This window comes from Taeniopygia guttata, chromosome 22, assembly GCF_048771995.1.
Source record: "Taeniopygia guttata chromosome 22, bTaeGut7.mat, whole genome shotgun sequence".
Lineage (NCBI taxonomy): Eukaryota > Metazoa > Chordata > Aves > Passeriformes > Estrildidae > Taeniopygia > Taeniopygia guttata.
Window position 1 is genome coordinate 609,064 of NC_133047.1, and position 26,550 is coordinate 635,613.

At 50.7% G+C, this 26,550-nt stretch overlaps 2 protein-coding genes across 4 annotated transcripts; one reads left to right on the forward strand and one right to left on the reverse strand.

Moving 5' to 3' along the window:
- Nucleotides 1-376: 376 nt before the first annotated feature.
- LOC100225139 (disintegrin and metalloproteinase domain-containing protein 9) lies at nucleotides 377-23,588 on the reverse strand. 2 transcript variants are annotated; one of them, XM_030289746.4, is made up of 22 exons: nucleotides 23,360-23,588; nucleotides 16,512-16,609; nucleotides 15,967-16,031; nucleotides 14,872-14,950; nucleotides 13,321-13,397; nucleotides 12,408-12,597; nucleotides 11,603-11,668; nucleotides 11,115-11,186; nucleotides 10,374-10,543; nucleotides 9,958-10,039; nucleotides 9,064-9,197; nucleotides 8,692-8,863; nucleotides 8,482-8,574; nucleotides 7,988-8,183; nucleotides 7,410-7,515; nucleotides 6,795-6,978; nucleotides 6,069-6,149; nucleotides 5,490-5,595; nucleotides 4,428-4,566; nucleotides 3,859-3,961; nucleotides 3,196-3,323; nucleotides 377-2,416 (listed from the first exon to the last, which is right to left on the reverse strand). In XM_030289746.4, the coding sequence occupies exons 1-22, from the start codon at nucleotides 23,463-23,465 to the stop codon at nucleotides 2,302-2,304; spliced, it is 2,562 nt and encodes an 853-aa protein (XP_030145606.2). In that variant the 5' UTR covers nucleotides 23,466-23,588; the 3' UTR covers nucleotides 377-2,301. The 2 variants fall into 2 exon arrangements, with proteins under 2 accessions (XP_030145606.2, XP_072773716.1); XM_072917615.1 differs by lacking the exon at nucleotides 23,360-23,588 and adding an exon at nucleotides 17,095-17,181.
- A 1,304-nt stretch (nucleotides 23,589-24,892) lies between these two features.
- TM2D2 (TM2 domain containing 2) lies at nucleotides 24,893-26,096 on the forward strand. 2 transcript variants are annotated; one of them, NM_001245142.1, is given in 5 exon segments: nucleotides 24,914-25,139; nucleotide 25,215; nucleotides 25,218-25,302; nucleotides 25,381-25,496; nucleotides 25,606-26,094. In NM_001245142.1, coding segments are annotated over 3 exon segments (195 nt in total). In that variant the 5' UTR covers nucleotides 24,914-24,951; the 3' UTR covers nucleotides 25,224-25,302; nucleotides 25,381-25,496; nucleotides 25,606-26,094.
- Nucleotides 26,097-26,550: the final 454 nt, after the last annotated feature.

Sequence of the window (26,550 nt, forward strand, 5' to 3'; positions counted from 1 at the left end):
GCAGCTGAATCTCCCTTCCCCTCCCTTCTCCCAGCCTCCCCCGAGCCCCCCAGCACCGTGCCTGCTTCAGCCCCGCCACTCCTCTTGTGCTGGCCCCCAGCTGCTGTGGGATGGTGATCTGGGACCAAACCCACCCACCCACAGGGGACAGAGACCCCCATGGCTGAGCCTGGTCCTGGCGGGCAGGGGGCTCAGGAGTGCCCTGCCCCGCCTCATGCAGCAGCTCCAGGAGCAGCAGGAGCAGCACTGGTGGCATTGCACGAAGCGGCCCCATGGCCGGCCAGTAACGGCCCCAGCAGTAACTGCCCCACAGCCCAGCAGCAACGGCCCCACCGGCAACAGCTCCACCCCTCAAAGCAGAGGCCGAGGCACAGACTTGTACAAAACTGGCATCTTTATTGCTTGTTGGGTCTGTACAAAGGGGCCAGGAACAGCCCTTGGGCCAGAGACCAGCACGGGGCCGGCTGCAGAGGTGGACACGGCTCCCGACCTGCCCAGGACAGGTATCCATACACTTCACAAAAGAAAGTCAGTAGTCATCTTCAGTATTCAACACCAAAAACTGGAGCCATTTCCTGTCCACAGGACTGCTTCTCAAACACATGTCCCCACCCTCTGCACTGCGGCCATTCCAACGCGCACGCCGGGAGTACAAAAACTCTTTGTCTAGTGAAGGCACCATTTTCAGCATAGTTTAGCTCACACACACAGTTAAGTACATCTCTCTGGATGACTTCATTCCCTGGATCCCCTCCTCTTTCCCCACCCTCTGACCAGGGCTGGAGATGGGCTGCATCCAGCTGCAGAGCTCATTGTGACAGACGGACAGACAGCCTGCTCAGGCAGAGCAGGACACAGAAACACAATTAGGAAGTAATTGATTATCTTGGAACAAAGAGGAGACCTCCCCCCACCAGTACAGTTGGTGAAATTCTAGGTGACATTTTACAGATTTTAATAGTGTTATAAATCTTAATCTAAGTTTATGGGAAACCACAGGAGTTCAAGTATTTTATTACTGCACACACTATATATATATTTATGTATGTATATACAGAGGAAAATATTATTTTTTGGCAATATTAGGGGGATTTTGCAGATTGAGCTGTGCTTGTATCGAGCACAGAGTGGAACAGCCCAGCACGCTCTTCAGCACTTATCTCGCTTTTAGCAAGTTTGTGCAATAGAACTTCACTTTTAGCAAGTTGTGCAACAGATTTCTATTTGTGACCATGACATCCAGCTTCTCCCCACAGCACCACTGGATCAGGATCTACAGCTCTCTCTCCCAGCACAGTGGATGCTGAGCACCTCTGCTCAGGAGGAGTTCCAAAATCCAGTCTAGCCCATGGTACAGGAGCAGAGGGCAGTCTAGTCTGACACACAGTAGCCCAGAAGCATCCTGACTGACACTACAAGGGCTTGGCTCTTAAAGACAGGGTGCATCAATCACCAGGCTCCCATTTAAAGTGCTCAGAGAAGCTCTGGTAGTCCAGGCAGAGACACTTCCCAGTGTTCTGCAGGGATTGCTGCTGTCTTTAGACCTGAATTAAAACCTAACAGCACCCCCCATTTTTTAAAACCAGAATTGGCTCTGTCTTCTCGTACCTTTATCTTCACTGCCCATTCATGTATTAGTGGGAATTAGTACAGGAGTCTCGTTTAGCCACTCTCTAATTAAAAAGCATTAAACTCAGTGCCCCTATAGCACAGCTTATTGTCAGTCAGCATGGAGTTAAGAATTTAAGTGCATTATTATGCATCTATAAACATATACACATGCATAAACATGTTTAAAATCTATCTCTCTTCCTGAAAAAGTCCTCTGGGACCTCATTTCCATTTATGCCATTAAGGTGTACATGGGAAACACTTTCCAGTCCATGCAGAGTAACTGTAAATTAACTGACCAGCTCTCCTTGCTTTGCAAAACGGGTTACTCCAATTCCTCACTGCACAGTCAGAGAGACAACAACAAATTGGACAATTTCCTTACCAGGGCTCATGGCAGAAGTGGGGAAACCCAAACCCACATGCTGGATTTCAGGACTATTTCCCTGCAGGCTGCTGCACTCCTGCTGCCAGCCTGGCTGCAACGGCAAAGCTTGGACAGAGCGAGGGACGGGCTGGGTGTTTCAGTCCCTGGAGCTTTGGTCGAGGTATTTATCGAGTGTAAAGTTCTACATTCCTGGCTGGGATCTCTCGTTTGCCCTGTCCCACGGGATGCCAGAAGGGGAACTGCAATTTCAGCTGTGGCAGCCAACAGGTCGGCTCGCACGAAGGCCCCGAGGAAGCTGAAAGCTATTTGGGAGGCAAAGGTGCCGGTCGGGAAGGGAAGTACTGTCCCTGAGGTAAACATTTCTGCTGTGCTGGCGGCGCTCCCTGAGGTACAACCTTCTGCTGCGGGGGCGGGGGCCTGCAAGGGACAGAGGAGGAAAACTCAGTCCACAGCCTCACACCCAATGCCCAACCACACCACTGCCCCACCCCGGCCTCCACACCACTGCCCCACCCCGGGCTCCACACCACTGCCCCACCCCGGGCTCCACACCACTGCCCCACCCCGGGCTCCACACCACTGCCCACCCCGGGCTCCACACCACGACTCCTTCTGAACACGCCACACTCAGAGTGCGCCTTCAATGGCCGGAGATCCTCTGGGAACCGCCATCTGTTGAAACTCCCCTTTTCTCCCAAAATTCTCTGAAGGCCCCCACCAACATGAGCTACATTAGGATGCTCCCACTCAGCCCCTGGCCCTTCCTGTGTGGCACAGTACAGCACTGCATCTCACAACCTCCGTTCAAAAGTAAGATGAAAAATACAGGAGAACTTTCTGCTCCAAGTTAAGAGAAATGGTTTTGCACTTGGCCATAACGTTCACAAATCAGCACAATGACAGATTTGTGAATAATTTGCTTTTAAACTGACTATTTTAACAGACCTTTCATCCACCTGCTGGGCTAATCTGCCTGCACAGCAGTGCTCTGAGCCTCATTCATCACCACGCAGCCGTGACAGCCCAGGATGAATGTGCTGCCTTCCAGGGTGAAGGAAAAACTTCTGCCAGTGAAAAGTCAGCCCCACTCACACACAACATGTGGTGGAACACCCCAGGGCTCCCAGGAGTGATGGCCAGGACAAGAAATCCCATCAGTACCACTGCCAGTGGGCATCTGCAGTAACTGCACTGACCTGCTGGGCACCCTCTGCGGCTGCTGCACCGGGTACTGCGGTGGGGAGTAGTAGGGCTGGTGGAAAGCCTGCTGAGGGTGCTGGTTAACTGGGTAAGCTGGGACAGGAAAGGTGTTTGGATGCACATCCTGCAAAGAAAATACAAAGAGAATGCTGACCGATTGCACATAGGGTACCAAAATATTTGTGTCACTAAATAAGTGGTGTTCAAGAACACTTGCGATGTCAGAGGTGCTCTTTCCTCTGAGAAACTCAGTAGGAAGAAGTTGGATTTTGGAAAACACAGAAAGGCTGATCACAACAGCACTTGGTTTGCTCTGGGAGTGTGCCCTGGCTGGCTGTGGCACTCAGAGGACAACTGCTCTGACAAGGGAGGGATTCTAACATGGGCTGGGCATCTGTCATGAGGAAAAGAGAGCAGCAAAGCAGGTAAACTAAGCACAGCCTGGGACAATGCTTAAACTGGGAAACTGAGGAGGCTCCCCCCCACCCCCCCCAACCGCCAGGAAACAAATATTCTCTCTGCTTTTTATCAAGGAGAAACATAACTTTCAGAAATTAAGAAGTAACTTTAAAGCTCTTATTAGGGCAAAAGTTAGAGCAACTGCCTTAATCTCTTTGGTTGAGTAACAAATAGAGTAAGGGAAAGTAGCTGATTCCTACCATGGGTACAGCTCTCGGAGGATAAGGCATGCCACGGGAGAAGCCTCTCTGCTGGTAGTCCCTGGGTTCAGTGTCTGGCCGAGGAGGAGGTGACTGAAGTGACCTGAAATCCAATGGATATGGACTGTGTGAGCACATAACCCAGACACAGTGACTGTGCAGGCTGTGAGCCCAGGCACTGTGAACCTGAGCTGGATTTATACTGCCTTAGCACGTATCTAGTGTGAGAAAGATAATATTTACACTAATGTAATAAACAGCAACAACCCTTCTTCTGTTCAAGACTCTGGCAGCTTCCCTTTGCCCCTCTATAAAAAAATGGGACCCAAAGTATAAATCCCTATCAGCAATGCACAAGAACAAACATAACAATAAAGAGAAAACTCTCTGCTCTCTTGATTTGGGATGGATTTATCTTTTCTGTCACCGCCAGAGGCAAGCTACCTGTGTCACTGGATGCAGGGGCCTTCACCTGACATCCTGGGCCTGGGATATGCCTCCACACTTTGGCATTGGCTGGTGTAAACAAACACCATGGATTGTTCCAGGGCAGAGGAGAAGGCACTCACGAGTGGCAGTGGGACATCAGCCTCCTGCAGCTCCGCTTCAGCCTGTCCCTCTTTGCAAAGGCCAGAGCAGCAGCCACGAGCAGGGGGAGCACCAGGAAGAAGAACACCAGCAGCCCATTGCGCAGTGAGGTGTCTTTATCTGAGGGCACAGAGCCACGGAGATGAAATTAGCCTTACATGGTGCACTCATAACAGCAAAGAGCATTAGGTAGCAATGCGCCTGTAACTGCTTGCCATTTTTCATAGAAAAAAAACCCAAAAGAATCCAGTAAGATAGATGCCCAAATAGATCCTTTTTGTTTATCTTTTAGAGCTGATACCCTGGGCTGCAGTAGCACATTAAATTAGGAGACCAGTCGTCGTTTTTCATGACTGTAATGTTTCATTACTAAAGATCTTATGAGAGAGGAAGACTGAGCTTTTGCCTTTTGGTCTGATGTTAAATCTACCTCTTGTCCAGCCCCTGTTTGCTGTAAACAAAGAACTTGGGTTCTTAATCCTGACATTTTTATATGCAGCAATTTCTCCCCTGCAGGCTGTACTTAAACAGCCTTTCCCTTTTTCTGTCTGATGATTTGAGGGATCTGCCCGAGCTCCAGTGTGCTTCTCCTGTTATTGCATCAGAATTCCTAGCTTTCCCAAACCCACACCAGCTTATGAAAAACAGTGTTCAAGATCATTCGTGCAGCCCATCTTTATAAACTCCACATGGAAACAGCATAAGTTTTCTCCAAATCAGAGCTTTGCTCTGACTTCCTATTTCACCTTCAAACCCTCAGTGAGTACAGCAAGCTTCCTAGCTGTGCCAGTTTGCTTTCCCTTGTGCAGGAATCATACTTCCCTTCACTGGGGCTTCCCTTCCCAGCCTGGATACAAAGAGGATCTTTGTTCCAAGGTAGCAGAAATCACCTGAACTAAACCAGTCCAGATCCCTACCCCAGCATCCCGAGACAGGAGAAAATGAGTGAAACCCAGCGCAGAGGCGTGCACCAAAGCTCACCAACACGTGGGCTGCCCTGGAGCACCCAGCCCCAGCCAGCCCCAGCCCTCACAGCCACTTGCCATTGTATGGAGGGCCACTGTCCACGCTGCCCCCATAGCCTTTGGAGTCACAGAAAGGAGGGGCCCAGCCGGCTTCACAGTGGCAGTTCCTGTTGTTGTTGCACACCTGTATTCCAAAACACAAATACTCAATAACTTCTATTTGTGTGCATTTAAATCTGCTTGCAGCAGCCATGACTTGTTCTTACTGCTCAGCCTGGAGAATTTTACCCAGTAATTCCTTAGCCAATTCCAAACAGTCCTTGGCCAGGCATCCCAAGATTTCACATGACTGAGCACACAGAGCACTGTTCAGGAAGAGTTTCCAAGGATTAGCAATCCCAACAGCTTACACACCATGGCTTTTGCTTGTTTGGTTTTTTTTTTTTTTTCCTTTGTGAGATGCAGAGTCAAATTTCATTAGTAATACTGGAATTGGGAATGCTTGCCTGGCAGAGAGTTTTGTCAAAGATTTTTTTGACACTGCTACAGGTTCTCTTGCCTAAAGGCATTTTATAGAGAGTTTTACAGTTTCTAAAAACAGAAAAATAAAGTCATGAATCAGCATTTTAAAACTTGCTGCCTCTCTTCCCTGCTTACCCCATGCCCGTGGCACTGCTTCTCCACGTCACAGTCGTAGTTCAGGACAGAGGCACTCACACACTGGAAGTGCCTGCAGATCTGGGGAATAGAGATGCACACAGATGAGGGATGATGGCATTTCAGTGCCCCCCTTGCCTGCCCAGATGCCTGGTCCTAGCCCACAGCCACACTGCTTGCTGCCACAAAGCCTCAAACACTCTCACTGATAATTCCAAACTCTGCAGAAACTCTATTCCACAAAAGGCCTCTCAGCATGGGGCTGAGCTGGCACTGGAGCCTTTTGTCTCCAGTCTGAATGTAAAGGAACAGCAATTAAATTGTGCCCAGTAAGGACATGTGGAATGCACATTCCTCTGCTAGGGCTAAGCTTCTGCACTCTTCAGTTTAGTTGGATTTTAATTGAAAGTTGTCTTCGAGGCATTTGTGTGGGCCTGGCTCTTCTGCTCACTGACAGAGCAAAGATTCTGGCTCTCAACAAACTCAATTCCTTTCACTTCACCTACAAATGAAAGGCTCATTAAAGGTACTCATTAAAAGTACATAAAAGTACTGCAGTGCAGTGCAGTACTGGGCAGTGGGGGGAAATCAATTTAGTTTCACATTAACTACAGGCATCCAAAAATAATGGTCATAACTATTTATTAAACAGTGCAGCTGAAAATTTTATTCCCATGAATGCCCCAAATTATTACATTAGGATATAATTTTAAAATTTTTAATTACCTTTCCATAACCACACTTGGTGCCTTCATTCACCATTCCTGGGTCTGGAACATCAGAGCCCAGCTGGAAATCCACCCCCCAGCATGTGGTGCCTCTGATGGGAGTCTGGATAATAGCAGGCTTGATTCCAAACACAGGCATGGCTTTCACATTTTCACACTGCAGCTTCCCACACATGGCATTCCTACAACAGCAACACAGGAACGCTGTAGTGACACTTGAATTTATTCTGAGAACCAGACTACCATGTGTTTGGTACGATCTTTCCTTTCTACTGGAAGATGCTACTTGAAAACAAAATTGAGGCAACTTGACAAATAAAACTGAACTGGGCTTCATTCCAGTGCTGCAAGAGTAGTTTATCCCTTCTTTCTGTAAGCTGTTGGAATCTCTACATTAAGGAAAACATGATGATTTGCTTTTCATCTTCCCATATGTGAACACTTAGGGAAAGCACAATCCTTGACAGGAGATGTGGAACATGCTCTCCTTAGCACAGCCCTGCATCCCTCCCCTGTGCACCCCCTAAAACATCCCAAACTGACACCACAGCACCCAAATACAGATTCCCAGCCATGTATTTCAGAACTTCCCAACGCACTGGGCTCAACTCACCAGCTGGAACATTTCTTGTAGTCATGGCCATGGAAACCACAGTTGCCAAATCTGTCCCCCTTGGAATTCACTTCAGCAAAGCAAATGTTTGGGGCTGCTTTGGCTTCTGCAAACAACAGCCCATCCCCAGAGAGGAGCCACGTTATCCAGGCACAGAAACATCTCATACAGGATCTCCTGTACCCCCAGCAACTGCCCTGCTACAATAAGTATTTGCCACGCAGCAGCAAGTTTAGGAACTTGGTCAAAACACAAAAGAGGTTAAAACGTCAGGATTACAAAGTTGCAAGTTTAAAAACGGAGAAAAATAGTTACTTCACCTGAGTCAATTATAGCATTTGAGTTTTCTTTACAGAGCAGAAACCCCACTGTACCAGAAATGGTAAGTGCAACAAAATTATGTCCAACACAGAACTAAGTGTAACACAGGAAGAATGCATGACCATGATGCTAAGCCATTACTACCACTGCTTCAAATACTCTGCCAAAGCCAGCTGGTCTCTGTTAGCGACAAGCAAATAAACTTAGTGTATTCTTTAGTTACATCTCTTAGACTGCAACACTGTGCCCTTCCTTACTGGAGCCAAAGATGTCCTGGCACTGAGCATCGTAGTACTGGCACACGCCGTTGTAGCAGTAGGCCTCCTGGTTGTGGCAGGGGTGCCCGTTCTGCACCGTGAAGTCTGGCTGGCAGAACTGGGAGCTGCCATTGCAGTACTCCGGGAGGTCACACTCGTTGGTGCTGGCCCGACACTCCGTGCCTCCAGGAAGGAGCTGAGGAGAGAGGGGAGGGAAAACTGCATCAGAAAACAGGAGCCTCACAGCAGAGACTGGCACTCTGTGCCTCCAGGAAGGAGCTGAGGAGAGAGGGGAGGGAAAACTGCATCAGAAAACAGGAACCTCACAGCAGAGACTGGCGCTGCACCTGACCCACGGTATGCCCCAAACAAGGGACTGATCTGAATTCTGGTCTGAAGCCCTTGGACACACAGGACAACTCCCTCTCACAGATGCAATGACTAAGCCAATGTTCTCCTATTCTCACCTCCCCAACACCACCACAGTCTCCTACCTGGCAGTTTTTGCAGCAGTCACCATAAGCACATTCAGCACCGGATCGGAGCCTGCAAGTTCCTGGCTCGCAGCACGGATCACTTTCACATTCCTGAGGACACAAGGGCTGTGAATGTCACAAAATCTTCCCCTCTCTCACAAACAGTCCCCTCTGAGCAGGGGACACAAGACTGCCCTGGCACTGTGGGGAAAACACACAGCTACAAACCTTTGGTGAGCCACAGTCACACTCCTCCCCAGCATCCACCAGCTTGTTCCCACAGTACGGGACGCTGTAGGTCTCATCAGGCTTTGGGACATTGAGCAGGCAGCTCCCACCTTTGTTGAGTGTCAGCTTCTCAAAGTCTTCTGCACTGCAACTGCTGAAGTTCCTCGATCCCCTGCAATGGAGAAAATGAGCTGAGCTTTACAGCACGCCAAGCCAGTACTCCCTGTGTTTGCAGAACAATTTGCTTTCCCCATTACAAGCACAGCACGACTCTTTGCAAGGGGCATTTGAAGATGAAAATAATCCATAAAAACAAAGCACATGGATAGGACATGTTGAGCCTTCTTTGCCCTCCCTTGGTCAGCTACTTACGATGCTCCAGAGCTCATAATGCAGCTGCTTGCCCCACAGTGACAGACTCGTTCGTCATCGTGGTTCATCCCCAGGTTATGGCCAAGCTCGTGAGCCATGATGGATGCAAACATCTGGATGCTGATCCTTCCAAACTGCACAGGAGTAACACAGAGGGCAGTCAGCACAGAACTTATACTGACAAAGTCAATGTTTACTTCTATGCTGAGGAGACCCTTCTGCCATTCTGTCCGTGCGTTATCAGGATTCTCAGACCAACAGGGCCAGATTTCCAACCAAGTGCATGGAATTTGTCTCAGCGGTAAGAGCCCTCAGAGAAACCCGTATGGGACACTACCCAACAACCTCCACTTCCCTGAGCAGCTGTAACATTAACACAAAAACTAGAACTCTCCACACCAGCCCAATTCTCCTGAAATGTGCAAATTCCAGCACTTCTGTCACTGGTCCAAAGAAGCCAGATTTCTGGGATTGCGAGTTATCTGACACCAGCAGCTTGGTTCATTAAGGCTCTGCAGTTCCATATAAAACACACAGTGAACCAGCACTGCTCAGGGAGGTCACAGCTGCAGGTCAGACAGCACAGGACAGATTTGAGAACACCTATAGCTCCCACATACTTTTGAGACAGAGATGCTTAAAATGACACAGAGAAATCCTCCTTGAGAAATCCTTTTGCATGAGTACTGTACACTGAGCAGAGGAGAAGCTGAGCAGAAGACTACAGAGAAGTTGTGATCCAGATACCCTGGAAGTGTCAGAAATCATTGGGGACAACATAAGAGCCCCACTGAGCCACTTCAGCTTTGTTATGAAAGACTGTGCTTCCAGGAAGACTTTAAGAGTGCAAACTCTGACCTCAATCACATTCAGAGATCACTAAAGAAATCTCACCACGTTAATGCCTCCTGCATGGCTCTTGGAGCACACTGTTCCCACATAGGCCATTCCAGCTGTGCCACCAAAGCCCTTCTTCCTGCAGTCGTGAAGAGAAAGGAAAGACCATCATCTGTCTGTACAGACACACACAGAGTCTGTATCAGCACACCACTCCTGCCTGTGGGGCACAAATCCTGCTGCTCCAGCTTTCCCAGGCTGACACAGGAGCGCTGCTACTGACTGCAAGCACAAATGGCACCAGTCAACCTTCTGCTGTCTGCTCAAGACTCCTTTACTCTGTTATTTAAGCCAAGTGTTTACATAGAAAGCCTCTTCCACACCATCCCTCTGCATATGAAGAGCACATACAGCTGGGCTGGGCAGGCACAGAGTGAACTTGCTGGGAGCAGAGGGAAGGAGCTGGCACTCACAGGACAAACTGGGCGCTGTCGTGCCTCCGCCGCAGGACGAGGTTCTTCTCTCGCCACTGCACGAAATTGGCCAGCACATCCCCGGCCCCCCCATCCGTGCTGATGATGTTCTCGTGCTTCCAGATCTCCAGGCCAACCAGCACGATGCGGATGTTCAACATAACATACATCTGGGGAGAAAGGGAGGAGAAATCTCCATTAATATCTTCAGACAAAAATAAGTGGCCTGGTGTTACAGACCTTATTGCAAGCATCCATCTTTTCTGTGTGGGTTTGAATTTTTTTTCACAACTAGTACACAACTGGAACCACCAGAAGGCATTTTCCCTGTGATTCAGACCTCTGTTAGCTCCAGGATCAATGCTTAAATGCCACACTGGCTACATTTAAGACAATACCATACAGAAAAACAAAAGTCTCAATTCTGCCAAATATCATGTGAAATAGTGGAGTTACAGATATGCTTTTTCCCTAACTTTTACACACAAGACACAAGAATTACAATAATTTACAGACATGAGAATTGCAATAATTGCAACAATCTGTCCTGTCACTCAGTGGATGTAGCACAGGTTGGAAGAGTTTCCTAAACTAATTCTCAAGGTGGATTAGTGCAGATGAATTTAGAGAAGGAAAAGCTTCCATGGGGATGCATTCCCCAAAGTGGTACCAGAAGAGACCCCAAGGCAGACATTTCCAAAAGGCAGAGGGGCTGCAGCACACAGCATCCCTCCTACTCACACTGTCAAGGAAGTTTGCCAGCTGCACCATGTGTTCTCTTACTTCTGTTTCACTCTTCCCAAAATCTTCAAACTGCAAGACAAAGAAACTTAGCTCCATGAAGAGAAGAGAGAGACAACAGTCAGAAAAAGGAACAAAACATTTTTGCCTGGCTCCAAATCTCCAAGAAGATGCTAACCAAGACAACAACATCTTCACTGCTACTGCTCAGCATTCCAAAGACAACAGCAAATGCAGTTTTTACCACGTGCTTTCCTTACATTAGGAGATACCTTGCTAATAGAACCTCTCCCTGTCTGATGGCTGACTTCTTTTCTGTGGAGGATTGCACTGCACACATTTATCCATTTCCAGGGTAGCATATTTGTACAACTTGGGTAAGTTATCATGTATTTTTCAACAATCCATTTGGGAGTAATGAAACCTAAGGGCTTTCCAGGCCCTCTCCTGAGGACAAAAAATAAAGGAAAGCCACACAGAATTCCCACCTTTTCTTTATCCACGACTATGAACAGCTCCACATATCTTGTCTGGTGCAGGACCGCCCTCTTTCTCTGGGGAAAAAAATATTTTAGACAACTTCAGATTTATTCATTCAAGTGTAAACAAACAAAAAAAAACCCTCATAACATTGTCATATTTCACTTGATACCACCAGTGGTTTGAGACACACCCAAAGCACACTGTGCCAAACCCAAGCAGTGTAATCCAATGCAATGAGAGTCTCTGTGTTTTACACTAAAACTCAGCTGCACAAAGACCTCCATTGTTTCAAAAGCAAGGGACCTCTGCACAGGTTGCCTTGGAAAGTCACCACACTTTTGATAAAGAGTCAGAAAGATTCTACAAGCAAATACCAATGATCTTGATGTGAAACACATTTTTCATTCTCCTGCTTTCATTTCAATCTTGTTCCTGTACAGACAGTCCTTGAAGGACAAGGGGGACTTCACACCAAACTCTGTGATGGTGAGGAGGATGGAATAAACATGACAGTGTTCTCCTGGCTCCTGATGCAGGACTTTGTTAACAAGCCTCTCCATGGGGGTCATGCTCTGGCTCTTAGAAGTCTCCCAAAAAAGCTTAGGAAGATTCTCATCAGCTGCCTCATCCTCACTGCCATGTGCAGAAGCAGGAGGAGACTGTGGCTGCTCTGGGGAAGAAACTGAGTTGTCCTGTAGTGCAAACCCCCCAAATCATAAACCTTTAGGTATGTGCTAAGTCCCAGGAAATCTGATAAGCTGCTTCCACACAACTCACAAGACCCCTTATGTGGGACTGGGGAGGACTTACCCGCAGCAGCTGGGTCATACTGGGATGGAGATTTGCCTCCGCATGTTCCCCTTCCTGGCCTTCAGCAGTTACTCCACACGCTGTGGGCTCTTTCTTCACATTATCCAGTCGATATAAAATGTGTTTAGAGCCAGAAGAGGGATCCATGGGCTCAATCCCATAGGTGATATTCCCTATTGTCACCAAACCCCTAAAATAAGGTAGTGTGTAAGACAACTGGCATAGAGCACAGAGGACAGTAACTCAGAATTTTTACAGCTAAACAAAGGAACAGTTATTCCTGGATAACCAAAGCCTGCCTATACCTCAGCTCTTGTGAACCAGCATACTTCACTCCAGGCCTGGCAGCAGCCTTTCACTGAGCAGGGCCTTACAAATGCAGGACATTAAATACATCTGTAAGGCCCTGCAATGACCCAGGAATTACATCACAGGTCTTAAAACAGAAATGTTTGAGTTCAAATACACTATTTCCACTCTGGTGCCCAACATGGCCCTGCAAAAAATCAATGGCACACAATATATGGCAATTAGCCCAAAGTAGAAAACAATTCCATCAGACTTGATGTGCATAAGGTTTAGGGCCAATTTTGTGAATTTTGGAGACTAATGTTCAACATTCCATAGGTACAGTTGTCATGACTATCAGTGCAAGTTAAAAAATAAGCCAAATGTGCATCAAAACCAACTTACTTCATTCCGGTAACAAACTGCAGTAATAACTTATTTGATGGTACTTCAAATATCTGTGAACTCCTTGAATAAAAGATGCCCCAGGACAACAGCACCAAGGCAGCTCAGTGCAGCTAGTGACTCCCTGGCTGGCTGAGGCACAGTCAAAACCAGTAGAACTGGGTTTTGGGTTCAGCAGCCACAATGTGACAGCAGGGACACAAAGGAGGAGTTGTGCTACCTGAGCCCGGAGCAAGTGCTGACGGCCACCAGGGAATCCAGGGTCCCCTCCACGAATCCCTGATAATGGCAGTGATCCTGGGCAGGAAAACAAGGTGCATTATACACGGGTTTCTGGCGTGCCTGCACACCCAGGGTGTAATCACTCTGGTCTGCCACTGACCAGCAGTGATTACAACTCAAGAACTCAAAATGGATTCAGTTAAATTTACCACAGCTGGATTTCTTGACTTGACCTAGGCTATCCCTGTCCTGTTCTGTCCTCCACCCTGCCTCAAATATTTCAGACCAGCCTCTCCCACCAGATTTGGGCCAAATTACTCTTCAGGCTTCTGGCAGAAAGTTCTGGCTTGTCTGTCACTTCTCTGCAGCAGGAGGAGGGACAGCAGCTGCTGTGCACCCCAGGCAGAGCTGTGCTGCCAGAGCTCTCTGGCTGCACAGTGCAGCCCTGACACACACAGGGTGTTCCCACTGCGTACTCTGGACACCCCAATTCTGGAAACTAGACAGGAGGTAACATGGGGCAAACACACTCCCCTTACTCTGGCAAGGGCATCTTTAGACATTGATATAGGGGTCTATAATACAGATTCTCTCCCCTGTACTCAGCAAGGAATGCAGAAAGCACAGAGGGCTTGTGTTAATTGTTCAGGGCCAGCGTGACTTCTGTGACCTAATGCTGAAGAAGCACTTTTCCTCTAACCAATCCTTTTAACTAGGAAGCAAATAGTAATTTGACTCAGGTGCTCTATTTTCAAGAACAAGATCCTATGAATCACGTATGACTAATACTTCCCTTTCAAAGGAACAACACTGATCCCTAAGAGTGAAACCATTAGGAAAGGTCTCTTGCATTTTGTATCACACAACCTGCTTTCAATTCTACATTTCCAAAGGCAACACGTCAGGCTTGTACAGCGTGAGGGCTGCAAACATGCTTTCTGTGGAGTAACTCCAGCACTACTCAGATCACATCCCTCTCAAAGGTCCCTCAGCCTTGGTCCATCCCTTGCAACAGCTCAGGACATGCAGAGCAGCCCACCCTGAGGAGTTGTTGGTTCCTAACAGCCAGCCCTGCTGAATGGATGGCCCACAGCTCACAGTGCCTCAGGGACCAGTCTGGAAGCTCATTGTGTGCAAAAGCAAAAGCAAAGCTGCCTGTTCAGCCCCCAGAGCAGCCAGTGTGAGCTCCAGGCCTTGGAGGAAGGCAGGCAAAGGCCAGAAGTGACACCAGCCCTGCACTGGGCTGTGGGACAAGGACAGCAGCACCCCAGTGGTGACACCAAGAGCTGAGAGCAGCACTCTCAGAGAGTAGCCTTGTAGAGAGTAGCAGCTTCTAATGAGACAGCAGCCACCTCCACATCAGAAAATACAGGTCTTTCACAGGTTAGAGCCTCATCCAAAATCAAGGACTCTCTCCAGGAAGAGGGCAGTGGGTACTGAAGGGAGCCCAGCAGAAAATACAACTACCCTTTTGTAATCCTGACTCCCTATCCCACAGATGCACTGTTCCAGTCACCCTCGGGGAGGGTATGAATAGAAGAAATCCTACCTGGACATCTGGATATTCCAATTGCAATTTTCCCTCCTTGTCATAGGTATAAACTGTGAAATCTTTGGGCAGCAGTTCTCTGCAATGAAAGGGGACAAGGAATACAAGAGGAATTTCATGGAATGACTGTGACATTGGAATGGAGTCCTAATCAATATGGGTAAATTGCAATTAAATAAGGAAAACACTCTAAAATTAACAAAGAAATAGCATATTTTCACAGCAAAATTCAAGAGAGCAGAATGGTAGAACTGCTAATGAAATCAAACTAACCACCTCACCTCAGAGAGTAGAACAAGCAGGAAAACCCATTAAATTGTGCTAAAAGCCTGTTTCCAAGCAGAAAAAAAAATAAAAATCTAGCCCTCAGTCTGCTGCATATGCCTTCTCCTCCCCATACTGAGGAGGAAGTGCATTGGAAAAGTCTCCCATGATTACGACTGCTGCACCATCCTGGTAATTCCATTGATGTGGAGCAGCTAAATTCCCACGTCTCTGAGGGTCAGGGCCTTGGCAAGTGGCAGCTGGAGTCCCCACGGGCTTGCACAATTGTGCCTTTATCACAAGGCAGTGTGGCCAGCAATGGCCTGGTAAATGACCATGTGCTGGTGCTGCTAGTGACCCTTAAACTCCAGACAGACAGAGTCTGTATCAGCTGTGAGGTCTCAGTGTTCAGACCTTGGAGAGCCAATTTCCTCATTTATTAGTGTCCTTGTGCTACTGAGACAGGAAAAAACACAAAACTAAAACAATAAACAAGATCCAGACAAAAGTGAAAATATTTACTTGAAATACAGTTCAGCTCGTTTATTTTTAGTTGTGAATAGAAAGAGTTGTAGATTCCCTGGGTCTCCTCAGATTAATCTGCAGCTTCCTGCTCTGAAGGGGGTTCCCCAGGGCTGCAGGAATCACAAAACATCTCTGGCTGATGGCCAGGACACTATGACTCAACCTCTTCCCTTTTTGCAGAGCTGAGATGTACCTGCACTTCCCACAGAGAACCCCAGGATTCAAAACTCATGTGGTACGTGCCAGCTTGTCATCTGGACACAACAGTTTGAGCAATTTAATAATTTAAAGAAGTTAATCACTTACTTGTTTTTTTCTAGATGAATGGTGTATTCTTTTCCCTCAATTTCAATAGAATATGACAACTTGTCCTGAATATAAAGAAAGGTGCATTTTACTAAGGTTAATGAATAAAAGTCTTTGAAACCAACAAAGGTGGATGAGCCTGAAATTTCTTTTATAATTGTCCCTGCCTCAAGAACCTAGCATCCCTTCCTGCGTGACTGGGGAAAAGTCTCATGAAAGAAATGGTTTCAAAATAGAACTGTGGTTTTCTTGTTCTTTCCTTCTAAAACTTCCAAGTCATAGCCAGAAAAGGACAACACAGTTATTTTACTGAACATGATGCAAGTTTCACACCCAGATCAAAAATCCACTGCAGCAACTCATGACCTCTGGAGGAGGGAGGTACTCCTGTCCCTCAGCTGCCAGCAGTGCCAGAGGTGATGCCCTCTGCAAGGACAGGTATTTCCCTGCTGCCAGGTGAATCCAGCAGCTTCCCACAGGCATTTCAGGTCACTTTATTTGGAAGTAGACACTAAACTGAAGATGTGTCTTGGACTGCCCAGTACCTGTATGGAGGAGCTGTTGGAAGCCTCTCGTCGCTCTCTTCCCAATCTCTGTGGAGTCACAACTTCGTAGGAAGTGAGCAGGGAAATCTCCTGGAAGCCTGGAAAGCAGAACAGAAACAGTGGCTAAAGGAACAAAGCAATCAAGAGAATTAAGCACAAGGAAGAAAACACTACTTCAGGAAAAGTCCACACACAGAAGAGCACAGAGCAAACCTCAGAGCAAGGCACACTTGGATTGCCTTGCAAGGGCCCAGAGAAAACAACACACAAACAGCAGAGGAGACACCAATTTTTCCAGAAAGCTTCAAACTGAAATCTTCACATTCCAAATACTGTCTTACCAGTACCCATCTCATGCACCACCACTCATCACCAGCAGAATCAGCACTTAAGGCAGGTCAGCACAGCAAGGACTCAGTCAAGGACACCCAGTGTCAAACCAAGAGTCCTGTGCTGCAAAGCTGCAGAACTGCCCTGTGCAGCCTCTCTCAAGGAGCTCCAGCAGCTCCTGCTCTTCCCCATGGCACATCTCAGCCTCACACCCTGGCCCTTCCCCATGCCACAGTACAGCCAAACTCCTGACCTGAGGTTGGTGCTACTCCTCATTATGCTGTTAGAGAGCTCCCAAGGGCCTCATCAAAACAACTGAGGTGAGACAAATCCCTGCAACAAAGAAGCTGTCACAGATCCCTTTATATATTACTTGCATATGCAACATCAGACAGATCCCCTCAACCAAACAAGTCCACAGTCCAAGCTCCCTTTATCAGATTTTGCTAGCTGTTTTATATTAACAATGTAAACAACAATACATTGTGCAGGCAAATTACTTTTCCCATCAGTGGTGGCATCTGCTGGTGCCTGGCTCGCAGCTGCTCACCCAGGAAGCAGGAGGCTGGCCAAGCCAGATCACAGGCAGTATCCAGAGAAATAGTTTTCCTGGCTCATGGCAAGGGAATTGATGAGCTCATCAGAGGAGTCTGAGCTTCCCAACAAAGGCAGGGGGAAGGGAACAGTTATCCTCACTGCCTCCAGAAATAATCACTACATCTGGGGCAGGTGAGCAAGTGTTTGGTGTCCAAGAGTCTCCAAAATCTCTCAAGTGGGACTGAGATGCTGCATCCAGCTAAAACCAGCCCCTCTGAGCACACCAAAACTCACACTCCATCTCCAAAGGGACTTTGGCTTCTCTAAGTTGCAGGACAGCACTGTGAGCTCAAAGCCTTCATGAGAGGCCTGCTCCATCCTCTGGAAAATGGGCAGGCTTTAAATGCTAGGGGCTCCCCAAAAAGCATCAGGCTGCAGTGACATTCAGGCTCCTTCAGATGCCTCCCCCTCCTCTTTCCATCCCTGGCAAGCTGGCACACATCATCATCACCTTGGGTGAGCACTCAAAAAGGCATCCCAAGGGAAAAGCAAGTCCCTTCCACATTCTTCCCACCACAATCCCCGAAGAACAAGCCATCATATCACTCCCAGCTTCGCTCCTGTCACAGCACACGTGGCCATGGCAGGAGGCCTCACACAGTCCTGGGCTGCCACACAGCATTTCTGTCACCCGAGCACAGGCACAGCCCCACTGCTTCTCAGGAACTCACACACGGCACAGACTGCAGCAGAACTTCCATTACTGTGCTGTTTGTAGACAAAAGGTATTAAAAAAGCAGAGATAAAATTCCTGAAAACAGCCCCTGACATTCACTGGCTACAGAACACAGTGTCAGTACCTCCCTGGCCTGAAAACAAGGGAGGAAAGGGCTGCTTCCTTCCCTGGAATGAACCACCAAAAGCACAAACTGCAGCAATCACCTCTGTCCATTTTGTCATGCCCAGCCACACACTGGTACCAGCCCCGAGCTCCTGCAGGGCTGCACTTGCTGCTGGGGACGGACACTCGGGCCGGGCTCTCGAGGCACAGGTCACACAAACAGCAGCACACAGCCAGCCCTGGCACTGCTGCAACACCACACGTTTGGACGCAGAAAACAAGTAAGTGAATCATCACATGAAGCACAACTGGGAGGGATTTCTGGGAAGAGGATTCTCTTAGAGCAACAGCACTAAAAGTGGCCACTTTTCAAGTCTCTGAATGCTCTGACAGTTCTCTCCCGACCTTCTGCCCTCCTTCCCATCCTTCAACACCCCCAGTTTGGGAGGTGATGGGGGTGGGAGTTGCCAGCAGGTATGTCCCTGGCACTGCCCCTCACTTCCCAAATAACCTGTTTCCATGCCAAGTGCCCTGTGCAGCATTTCACACATCACCAGCAACCCTCAAAGAGGGCACAGAGTAGTTCTACAAAAATCCAACCCAGGGGACAAGTGCAGCTGAGCAGAAAGCCAACCCTGCTCTCACATTTTCCTTCTACAAAGGCCAGGTAGAGTTTGGAATACATTTTTCAGCAAGTCACAGGACTTCTAATCGTACCACGTCACTGCTGAGGACACGGCATGCTGGTGACCCATTTCCGGGCTGAGATTTTGTTTCCGATCAGAGGAACACAACTGCTTCCATGACTACATTTATCTCATCTTATCTCATTAAAGGCTGCCATTAATTACCAAGCATTGGAGACAACCAGGAAGATGTGATTCATCTTCCCCACCCCAAATCCACCATAGGAATTCCATGCATGCTCCACGGCATGTGGGAGCTTGAAAATCGCTGGAACACATCACAGCCATAATGAGTCTCCAGACACTGAGGGAAGCTCTAGGGCTGTTCAGGTGTTCTGGGGGTGCCTGACAGGTAAGATCTGCATTCAGCAAAGGTCAGACTGCAACCCCTATCTTGCTAGACTTTGGCATGCCCATGGGTCATTGGGACAGTTACAGAATCGCAGCACACAGCTACATCCACCCCCACACTCACACTTACCCTCAATTATCATCCTTCCTAAGCTGGGACTCCTTCCCAAGCCTAGCAACAGAAGGTCAAAGATCCACTCTTCAATGGAAGAAAAAAAACTAAAAAGAGGAAAGTTCAGACTATGGCCTGTTACACCACAAAAGCTAATTTCATAAAAACAAGTTCATCAGCATGTGAGCAGGTCAGCTGCTAATACCAAAACTCATTAACTGTGGTTATCATCAATTGATTACAATTAATAGCTGAGGTCAGCTGCACGAGTCACTCCACACTTTGGCAGGGACTGCCCACCAGAAGTGCCAAAAGCATTACACAGCCATGCAGCCCCCCAGGGCCAGGCAGGACCAGTTCCACATGGAGCATCTCCACTGAGCATCCCCCATCCCCAACAATCAGCTCCTTGTGCTCCAAGCTGCACCTCTGAGCCCCTGAGGAGGGTAACCATTCACACCCTTCTCTCTAGCTCCACATCTTTACATTTCCAGCGTGCTGTCATACTTGCCTCTCCTTTCCTGCAACTAAGGAGCATCAATATTCAGTATTTCCTTACACCTCTGCCTGTTCATGTCAGGCTGTTCTGGCTCCACTCTCCAGCCAGATACACCTATCCAAAACAGCCCCACAACAGGACACAACATACCAAGGCACACGTGCTGTGTGTGTTTATGGATCTCCACAGGCTAAACTCAAAACAGACAGCACATGTCTGATTCACTTGCCATTTAACCTACCCTGACACTCATTTCCTTTCCTGCCAACATGCTCCTGCTCCCCATTTTTCACCCTCTCATACTTGTACAGAAATTATTCCCACCTCAGCAGAACACTTTGCACTACCCTTTCAAAGCCACAGAGACTTCCCTTTCTGATAGATACTTCTTCATGCTCAAATCACTGGGATTGCTATCCCAGTCTTTATGGAGCCTGAATCCCATCTGACTGGGAGGTACCAGCTGCCAGCTCAATCTGCATTCTCCATATCCTATTTTCAGAATCATACAGGAGTTTGCCAAGCAGTGTCTGAGGAGAAACTTCCATGACCTGGCTTACTTACATATGTCCTCCAAAACAACAGAACCACTGCTGGTAGAGAAAAGCATTTTTTTGGTGCACTTGGCTTTTGCACTAAGGTCACAAATGAAGTAGGATTTACTCTTTGGAATACTGCAAGCAAAAGCCTCCTTCACTTTCACTATGCAAATATTATCCAAGTCCACTTAAAAATGCTTAGAGGTTTATACAAAACACAGAGGTAACATGTAGGAATGTTTTCTGTGGAGCCAGCAGTTCCAGCTCCTCCCATACCTCAAACATTAAAGACTGTCTCAGTAGTGCTTCATCTTTGAAACACCTGGGAACATCTGGCCAGCTGCTCCTCTACAGGCACCACTCCTTGGGACTTTTCTTTCCATCTCTCCCTCCCCTGCTCTCAGTCTTCAGACCTTCTGGTTCTCCTGCTGTGCTGGTGCCTTTTAGGAGGCAGGAAGAGATGACCCATTATGGCAAGAGAAGCAAATTCCTCTGGACGTATTGCTCACCTGGAATATTTGTATAACATTAAACCTGGCCAGAGCAGTTTATGAAGTTCCTTTTGGTATTTCACTGGGGATGTTGGATGTTGATCAGGTTACGGAGCTCTTCCACAGAAGCGTTTCCTAGAAAATTCTTACACCCCTTGCTGAAATCCAGACCTATGCTGTAAGTGTTTCCTGTCTAGACTCTCCCTATTCCTTCTGCCCTTCCTAAAGCCTAATTTGTCTGCAAGACAACAGCTCCCCTTGTTCTACAAAAAGGACTGTCACACGTGCCCACTGGTGCTGTCACAACAGCCCCTGCACCTCAGAACCTCCTCACAAGGAGAAGCAGGGTAAAGCTATGCGATCTGCAGCAAGATGAACCCTCCTGGGGGTCACTGACCCTTACAGCCACCACAGCGTGCCCATGGGCAGGGGCTGAGCACACCGAGCCCACTCACTTCCTCCCCATCTCACCAGCTGTGGACGTCAGCACTGCTTTCTCAGCTGACTCCGTGGGAATCTTCTCTTTGGAGACTTCCCTGGCTTTACATCTGGCCACCAAGGGAACTGTGAAATGCACATTCTTACCTCTTTTTTGATTTTTAGCTTGTGAAATAATAATGATCAGGATATAGAGAAACTCTAAAGTCATGGTCCTGACTTCCTTTTTCCAAAAGCAAGGCGTTATAAGAGGCAACGTTGGCTACACTAAAATGTCCTTCCTTGCTTTCCTTCTCACATGGAAGAAATCACCACAAACCCACTCTTTGAATGATTGTCCCAGATTTACTGCAATATGGGTGAGGCAGTGCTGTATTTTCTGTGATCTGAACAAAAGAATTATCTTAACCAAACACCCTATCTCCCCAGAAATTTAAACCCAAGCATTTAGACACTTCAAGAATTGTGACCAAGCCTGGCCAGAACATCCTGGTGTGTGTATGACACCAAGTACCAAAGCAGTCTCTGTCTGTGAATTTTTTTTAATTCATATAGCCAAATCTTGAATGTTTTTATGGACACAAACAGGAGAGGGAAAGCCAGACACACAAATCCCTTAAGTCTACACACCACTATGTGATTATGGTCATTCAGGAACTTTCAGATAATAGTTTCTGGTAAGACTCCACTTCTGACTTACCATCCCCACGTGTGTCAAAAGCACTTACATTATAACCCAAGAGCTGGAGGTTTCTACCCTCACCTTCATGCTCATACTCAGGCAAGGGAGGTTCATTACATTTCATGGAAGGTTTGGCATTAATAGCTGGGACAGAGAGTTACAAAGGCAAAGAGGAACACTACCATCCACTGTCAGCAACTGGCACCGGTGTTTCGTTCCTTCAGGCAGGAACTAAAACCTTACTCCTCAAAACACCAAGCACCTCACTGGAAACACGAGCACCTGACATCTCAGAGATGCATAATTCCAGACATCGCTCCTTGTCCTCCCGTCAGGCAGCTCCCAACGTGCTGCACCACCTCTCAAAGCTGACTTTCACCTCACACAGCTCACACACCCTCCAGCAACAACACAGCAAGTGAGAGGAAAATATTCCAGCACAGAATCCCTCAGGGAGAGGCACGCACCACAGAAGCACCGTCCTCAGCACGAAGCACCAGTATTAAGTTATATATTCCTCAGCGGGAAGACCTGACTATAAAACCATGCCTCAATGACAAACACAAAAGTTTTCACGGTGCACGTGTCCCTTCAGGAGAGGGAAACAATGACAGAGGAGACATTTTAGCCTGTTACATACAGCCTTGAATCAGCACCATAAGAGCCCATAAACAGAACCATTTCAATGCATAAACAGTCCCTAAGGACAGCAGGGGAACAGGTGCTTAAGAGGCACGCAGAACGGTGGCACCGAGTCCTGCTCTACATCCCTGGGGACACCAGCCGGGCTCTGCCCAACAGCCGGGCTCCTGCATGGCCGAGGCCGGGCAGCCCTGCGCCTCTCGGGGCTGTGCCAGGGCTTTGCCTCCCGCTCCGGGAGGAGCCGGGGGAGCTCCCGGGAGCACACGGCGGGATGGAGGAGCAAAGAGCCGGCGGGACACCCACGAACTCGGGCAGGCGTGACGGGACCCGAGGCCACTGCCGGGATCAGCTCCCCGTCTGGAGTCCCACGGTCCCGGCACCGGAGCCCCGCTGTCCCGCCGGACCCTCCGCAGCATCCCTGAGCAGGAGCACAGGTGGTGCTGCCACCCCAGACCCTCCGCTGGCACCGGGGACCGCCGCGGGGCACCCGGGGCCAGCGGGCAGGACCCGCGCTCCGGCCAGGCTGAGGGGGGCTCTGCCCCACCGGGCCCTTCGAGGGCAGGGGAGGGGGGACAAGGAGGGGCCCGACCCTCGGAGGGGACGGGGAAGGGGGAATGGCGCTGTCCGGGAAAGGGAACGGGGGGCCGAGCGGGGTGCGGGCGACAGGCCCGGCCCGGCCCGGCCCGCCCCGCGCACTCACCCGCGGGCTGCCCGGGCGCGGCCGGCGGCGGCAGGAGGAGGATGAGGAAGAGGAGGAGGCGACAGAGGCAGCTCCAGGCCCGGGCCATGACACCCCCTGCCCACATAACCCCTCCCGAGGGGCGCTGGGTCCGGCCAGCGGCCCCGCGGCCTTATGGAGCCGGGCCGGGGCCTGCGCTGCACCGCCCCGGGGCGGAGCCGTGCGCTCGTCCGCCCGCCCCGGCACGGCCCGAGCCCGCCCCGCACGGCCCGAGTCCGCCTCATACAGCCCGAGCCCGCCCCGCCCGCCCCGGCACGGCCCGAGCCCCCCCCGCACAGCCCGGTACGGCCCACCCCGCACAGCCCGGCACTGTCCGAGCCCGCCCCGCACAGCCCCGCACAGCCCGGCACGGCCCGAGCCCGCCCGCCCCGGGACAGGCAGCGGCACTGCCCGGCAGGATCCGGACGGGGGCGGGAAGAGCCTCAGTCTTTCCAGCGCTTTTTTGGACTAAACCCTCGCAGGTACCAAAAGCGCTGCGGTCCCGAAGGAAACGCCCGCAAAGGGAGCTGGTGTCAGCGCGGACTGCGGCCACCACGGCTCTGCTGGCCTTCCCTGCCCAAAGCTGCGCTGCACACTGCAGCAGAGCCCTGGAACATCCTGGGCTGGAAAGGGCCCACAGCCATCAGGTCCGACTCCCGGCCCTGCACGAACACTCCGACAATCCCACCCTGTGCATCCTTGGGGGCGCGTTCCAAATCCTCCTGGAGCTCTGGTAGCCTCGGGGCTGTGACCCTTCTCTCCGCAGCCTGTTCACTGCCCCACCAACTCTCCAGGGAAAGAACCTTTTCATAATATGCTGGAAGCACATGAGAACACACCATGCCAGCGCCTGGCTGGGCAATACCACAGGTACAGGTGAGCACAATAAACTTCTCTGAATGAGAAAACATCACGGGCTTTGCCCTGCTCCACCAATCCTCCGTGGACAACCTGCCAGGGCAACTTCGGAGCTCTGCATCATCCTCCAGAAAAATCAGGAGCAAACACCTGACAAACCCATCATTGGGAGCAACTAACGGCAAAGTGGAGTCAATTCACTACGGAAAACAGCACAAATGCACCCGAACCCGGTCTGCCTCCCTTTCCCACAGGCCGGGGTGCCACTGGTGGGAGCCGCGCAGCACAAGGGCCAGCTCGGACGGACGGAATCAGTCGCTGCTGCGGCCGCTGCCCGTTACCGGCAAACAGAGCCCTGAGCGCCCTTCTCCGGTGCTACGGGCTCCGCTCTGCGGGTGAGGCACCGGCCCCGTTTGAGGCACCGGCCCCGTTCGAGCCGCCCGGGCCCCGGGCCCCGCCCTCGCCTTCGCTCATTGGCCGCCAGCCCTCCCCGGCAGCCAATCATCTTCCCGGCCGGCTCTCACTCCCTCCGCCCCTCGCTGCCGCTTCCGCAGCTTTTTCCGCTTCGCTCTGCCCGGCTGCGAGCGCCGGGCGCCCATTGGCTGAGGTCGACGAGGCTGCGAGCGCCCATTGGCTGCGGGCGGCGGGGCGGGCCGGCGGCGGGCGCCCATTGGCTGCGGTGTGCGGCCGAGGCCGAGCGGGGCGGCGGTGCCGCCATGGCGCCGCCCGTGGGGTACGCGCTGCTGTGCGGGCAGGCCGCGCTCCTGCTCGGGAACCTGCTGCTGCTGCACGGCCGCGGCCTCCCGGCCAACGACACCGAGCCGCGGGAGCTGCCGCCGGGGCCGCCCGCCGACGCCTGGGCTTACAGCGATCCGCGGGCGCCGCTCGTCCTGTGCACTTACCTGTGAGCGCCGGGCCGGGCCGGGGCGGGGGGGAGCGCGGGCTCCCGGCCGCCCTCACCCGTCGCTCCTTCCCGCAGCCCCGATGAGTTCGTGGAGTGCGAGGAGCCGGTGGATCACGGCGGGAACGCCACGGCACAGCAGGAGCTGGGCCACGGCTGCGTGAAGGTGAGGGCGGGGCGGGGGCGGCCCTGGTGCCGGCGCCCCCCGGGCCCCGCCGGGCGCTGAGCGCTGCCCCCGCCGCAGTTCGGCGGCCAGGCCCACGGCGAGGTGGATCACACGCGAGTGCAGTGCCGAGCGCTGGACGGCATCGAGTGCGCCGAGCCGCGGAGCTTCCTGCGGGGCAGCCGGCCCTGCGTCAAGTAGGAGAGCCCCTGTCCCCCGCAGCCACCGGACCGGGCCCCCCGGCAGCAGGGCTGGTCCGGCGGGGAGCGCTGCCGCTCCCTGACCCCGCCACATCTTCTCTCGCAGGTACACGGGACACTACTTCATCACCACTCTTCTCTACTCCTTCTTCCTGGGCTGCTTCGGAGTAGATCGGTTCTGCCTGGGCCACACCGGCACCGCCGTGGGGAAGCTGCTGACCCTGGGGGGCCTGGGCATCTGGTGGTTTGTGGATCTGATTCTGCTGATCACCGGGGGGCTGATGCCCAGTGATGGCAGCAACTGGTGCACGGTTTACTGAGGAGGGGCAGGGCTGGCCCCAGCTGCAGCCCCTGGCTGCCTCTGCTCACTCCGAGCACCAGCCCAGGCTCTGCCTCCCTCAACGTGGACTTACAGAACTCAGGCTGCACAGCAGTCAACTCTTGATAATGACTCTGTACCAGCCTTGGACACAAAGTTGTTCAGGATTTATTTTGCTTGTTTAAAATAATCTGGCTTCCCACTGCAAACAGTGACAAATTCAGAAATCAGAGCTTGCAAACATAGGGAGTCAAACAATAAAATCTGAAAGAAGCTGACTCTATGTACTTTGGGGATTAGTAGATCACAGCCACACGGGGTCATGGTTTAGCCCTGAGTCCCCCCAGCCAGCCCATTAATCCAGAGTCCTAAGCCCTGGTTACCTTGGGGTCAAGGGCCACCTGACATCTGGGAGCAGTCAGGGAGCTGGGAAAGGGCTGGAGCTGCCATGGGGTGGCTCCTGTCTGTGGCACCCCTCTGGCTCCAGCCCCAGCCCAGGGCACCTGCAGCACCCAGAGGGTGCAGAAACCTCACACCCGAAAGAGGAAGCCCCACCAGCTGCAGGTTAAAAACTTACCAAGCTGAATAAAATGGGAAAAGGAAGATGCAACAAGTCCCAGCCAGAGCCAGACACAAAATCTGTGTATGCAAATGTCCAGTCACGTTTGAGATAAAACAGCAAACACACACTCCCCAGTTTGGCAGCTTCAGCTGTGGGGCCAGGGGCTGGAA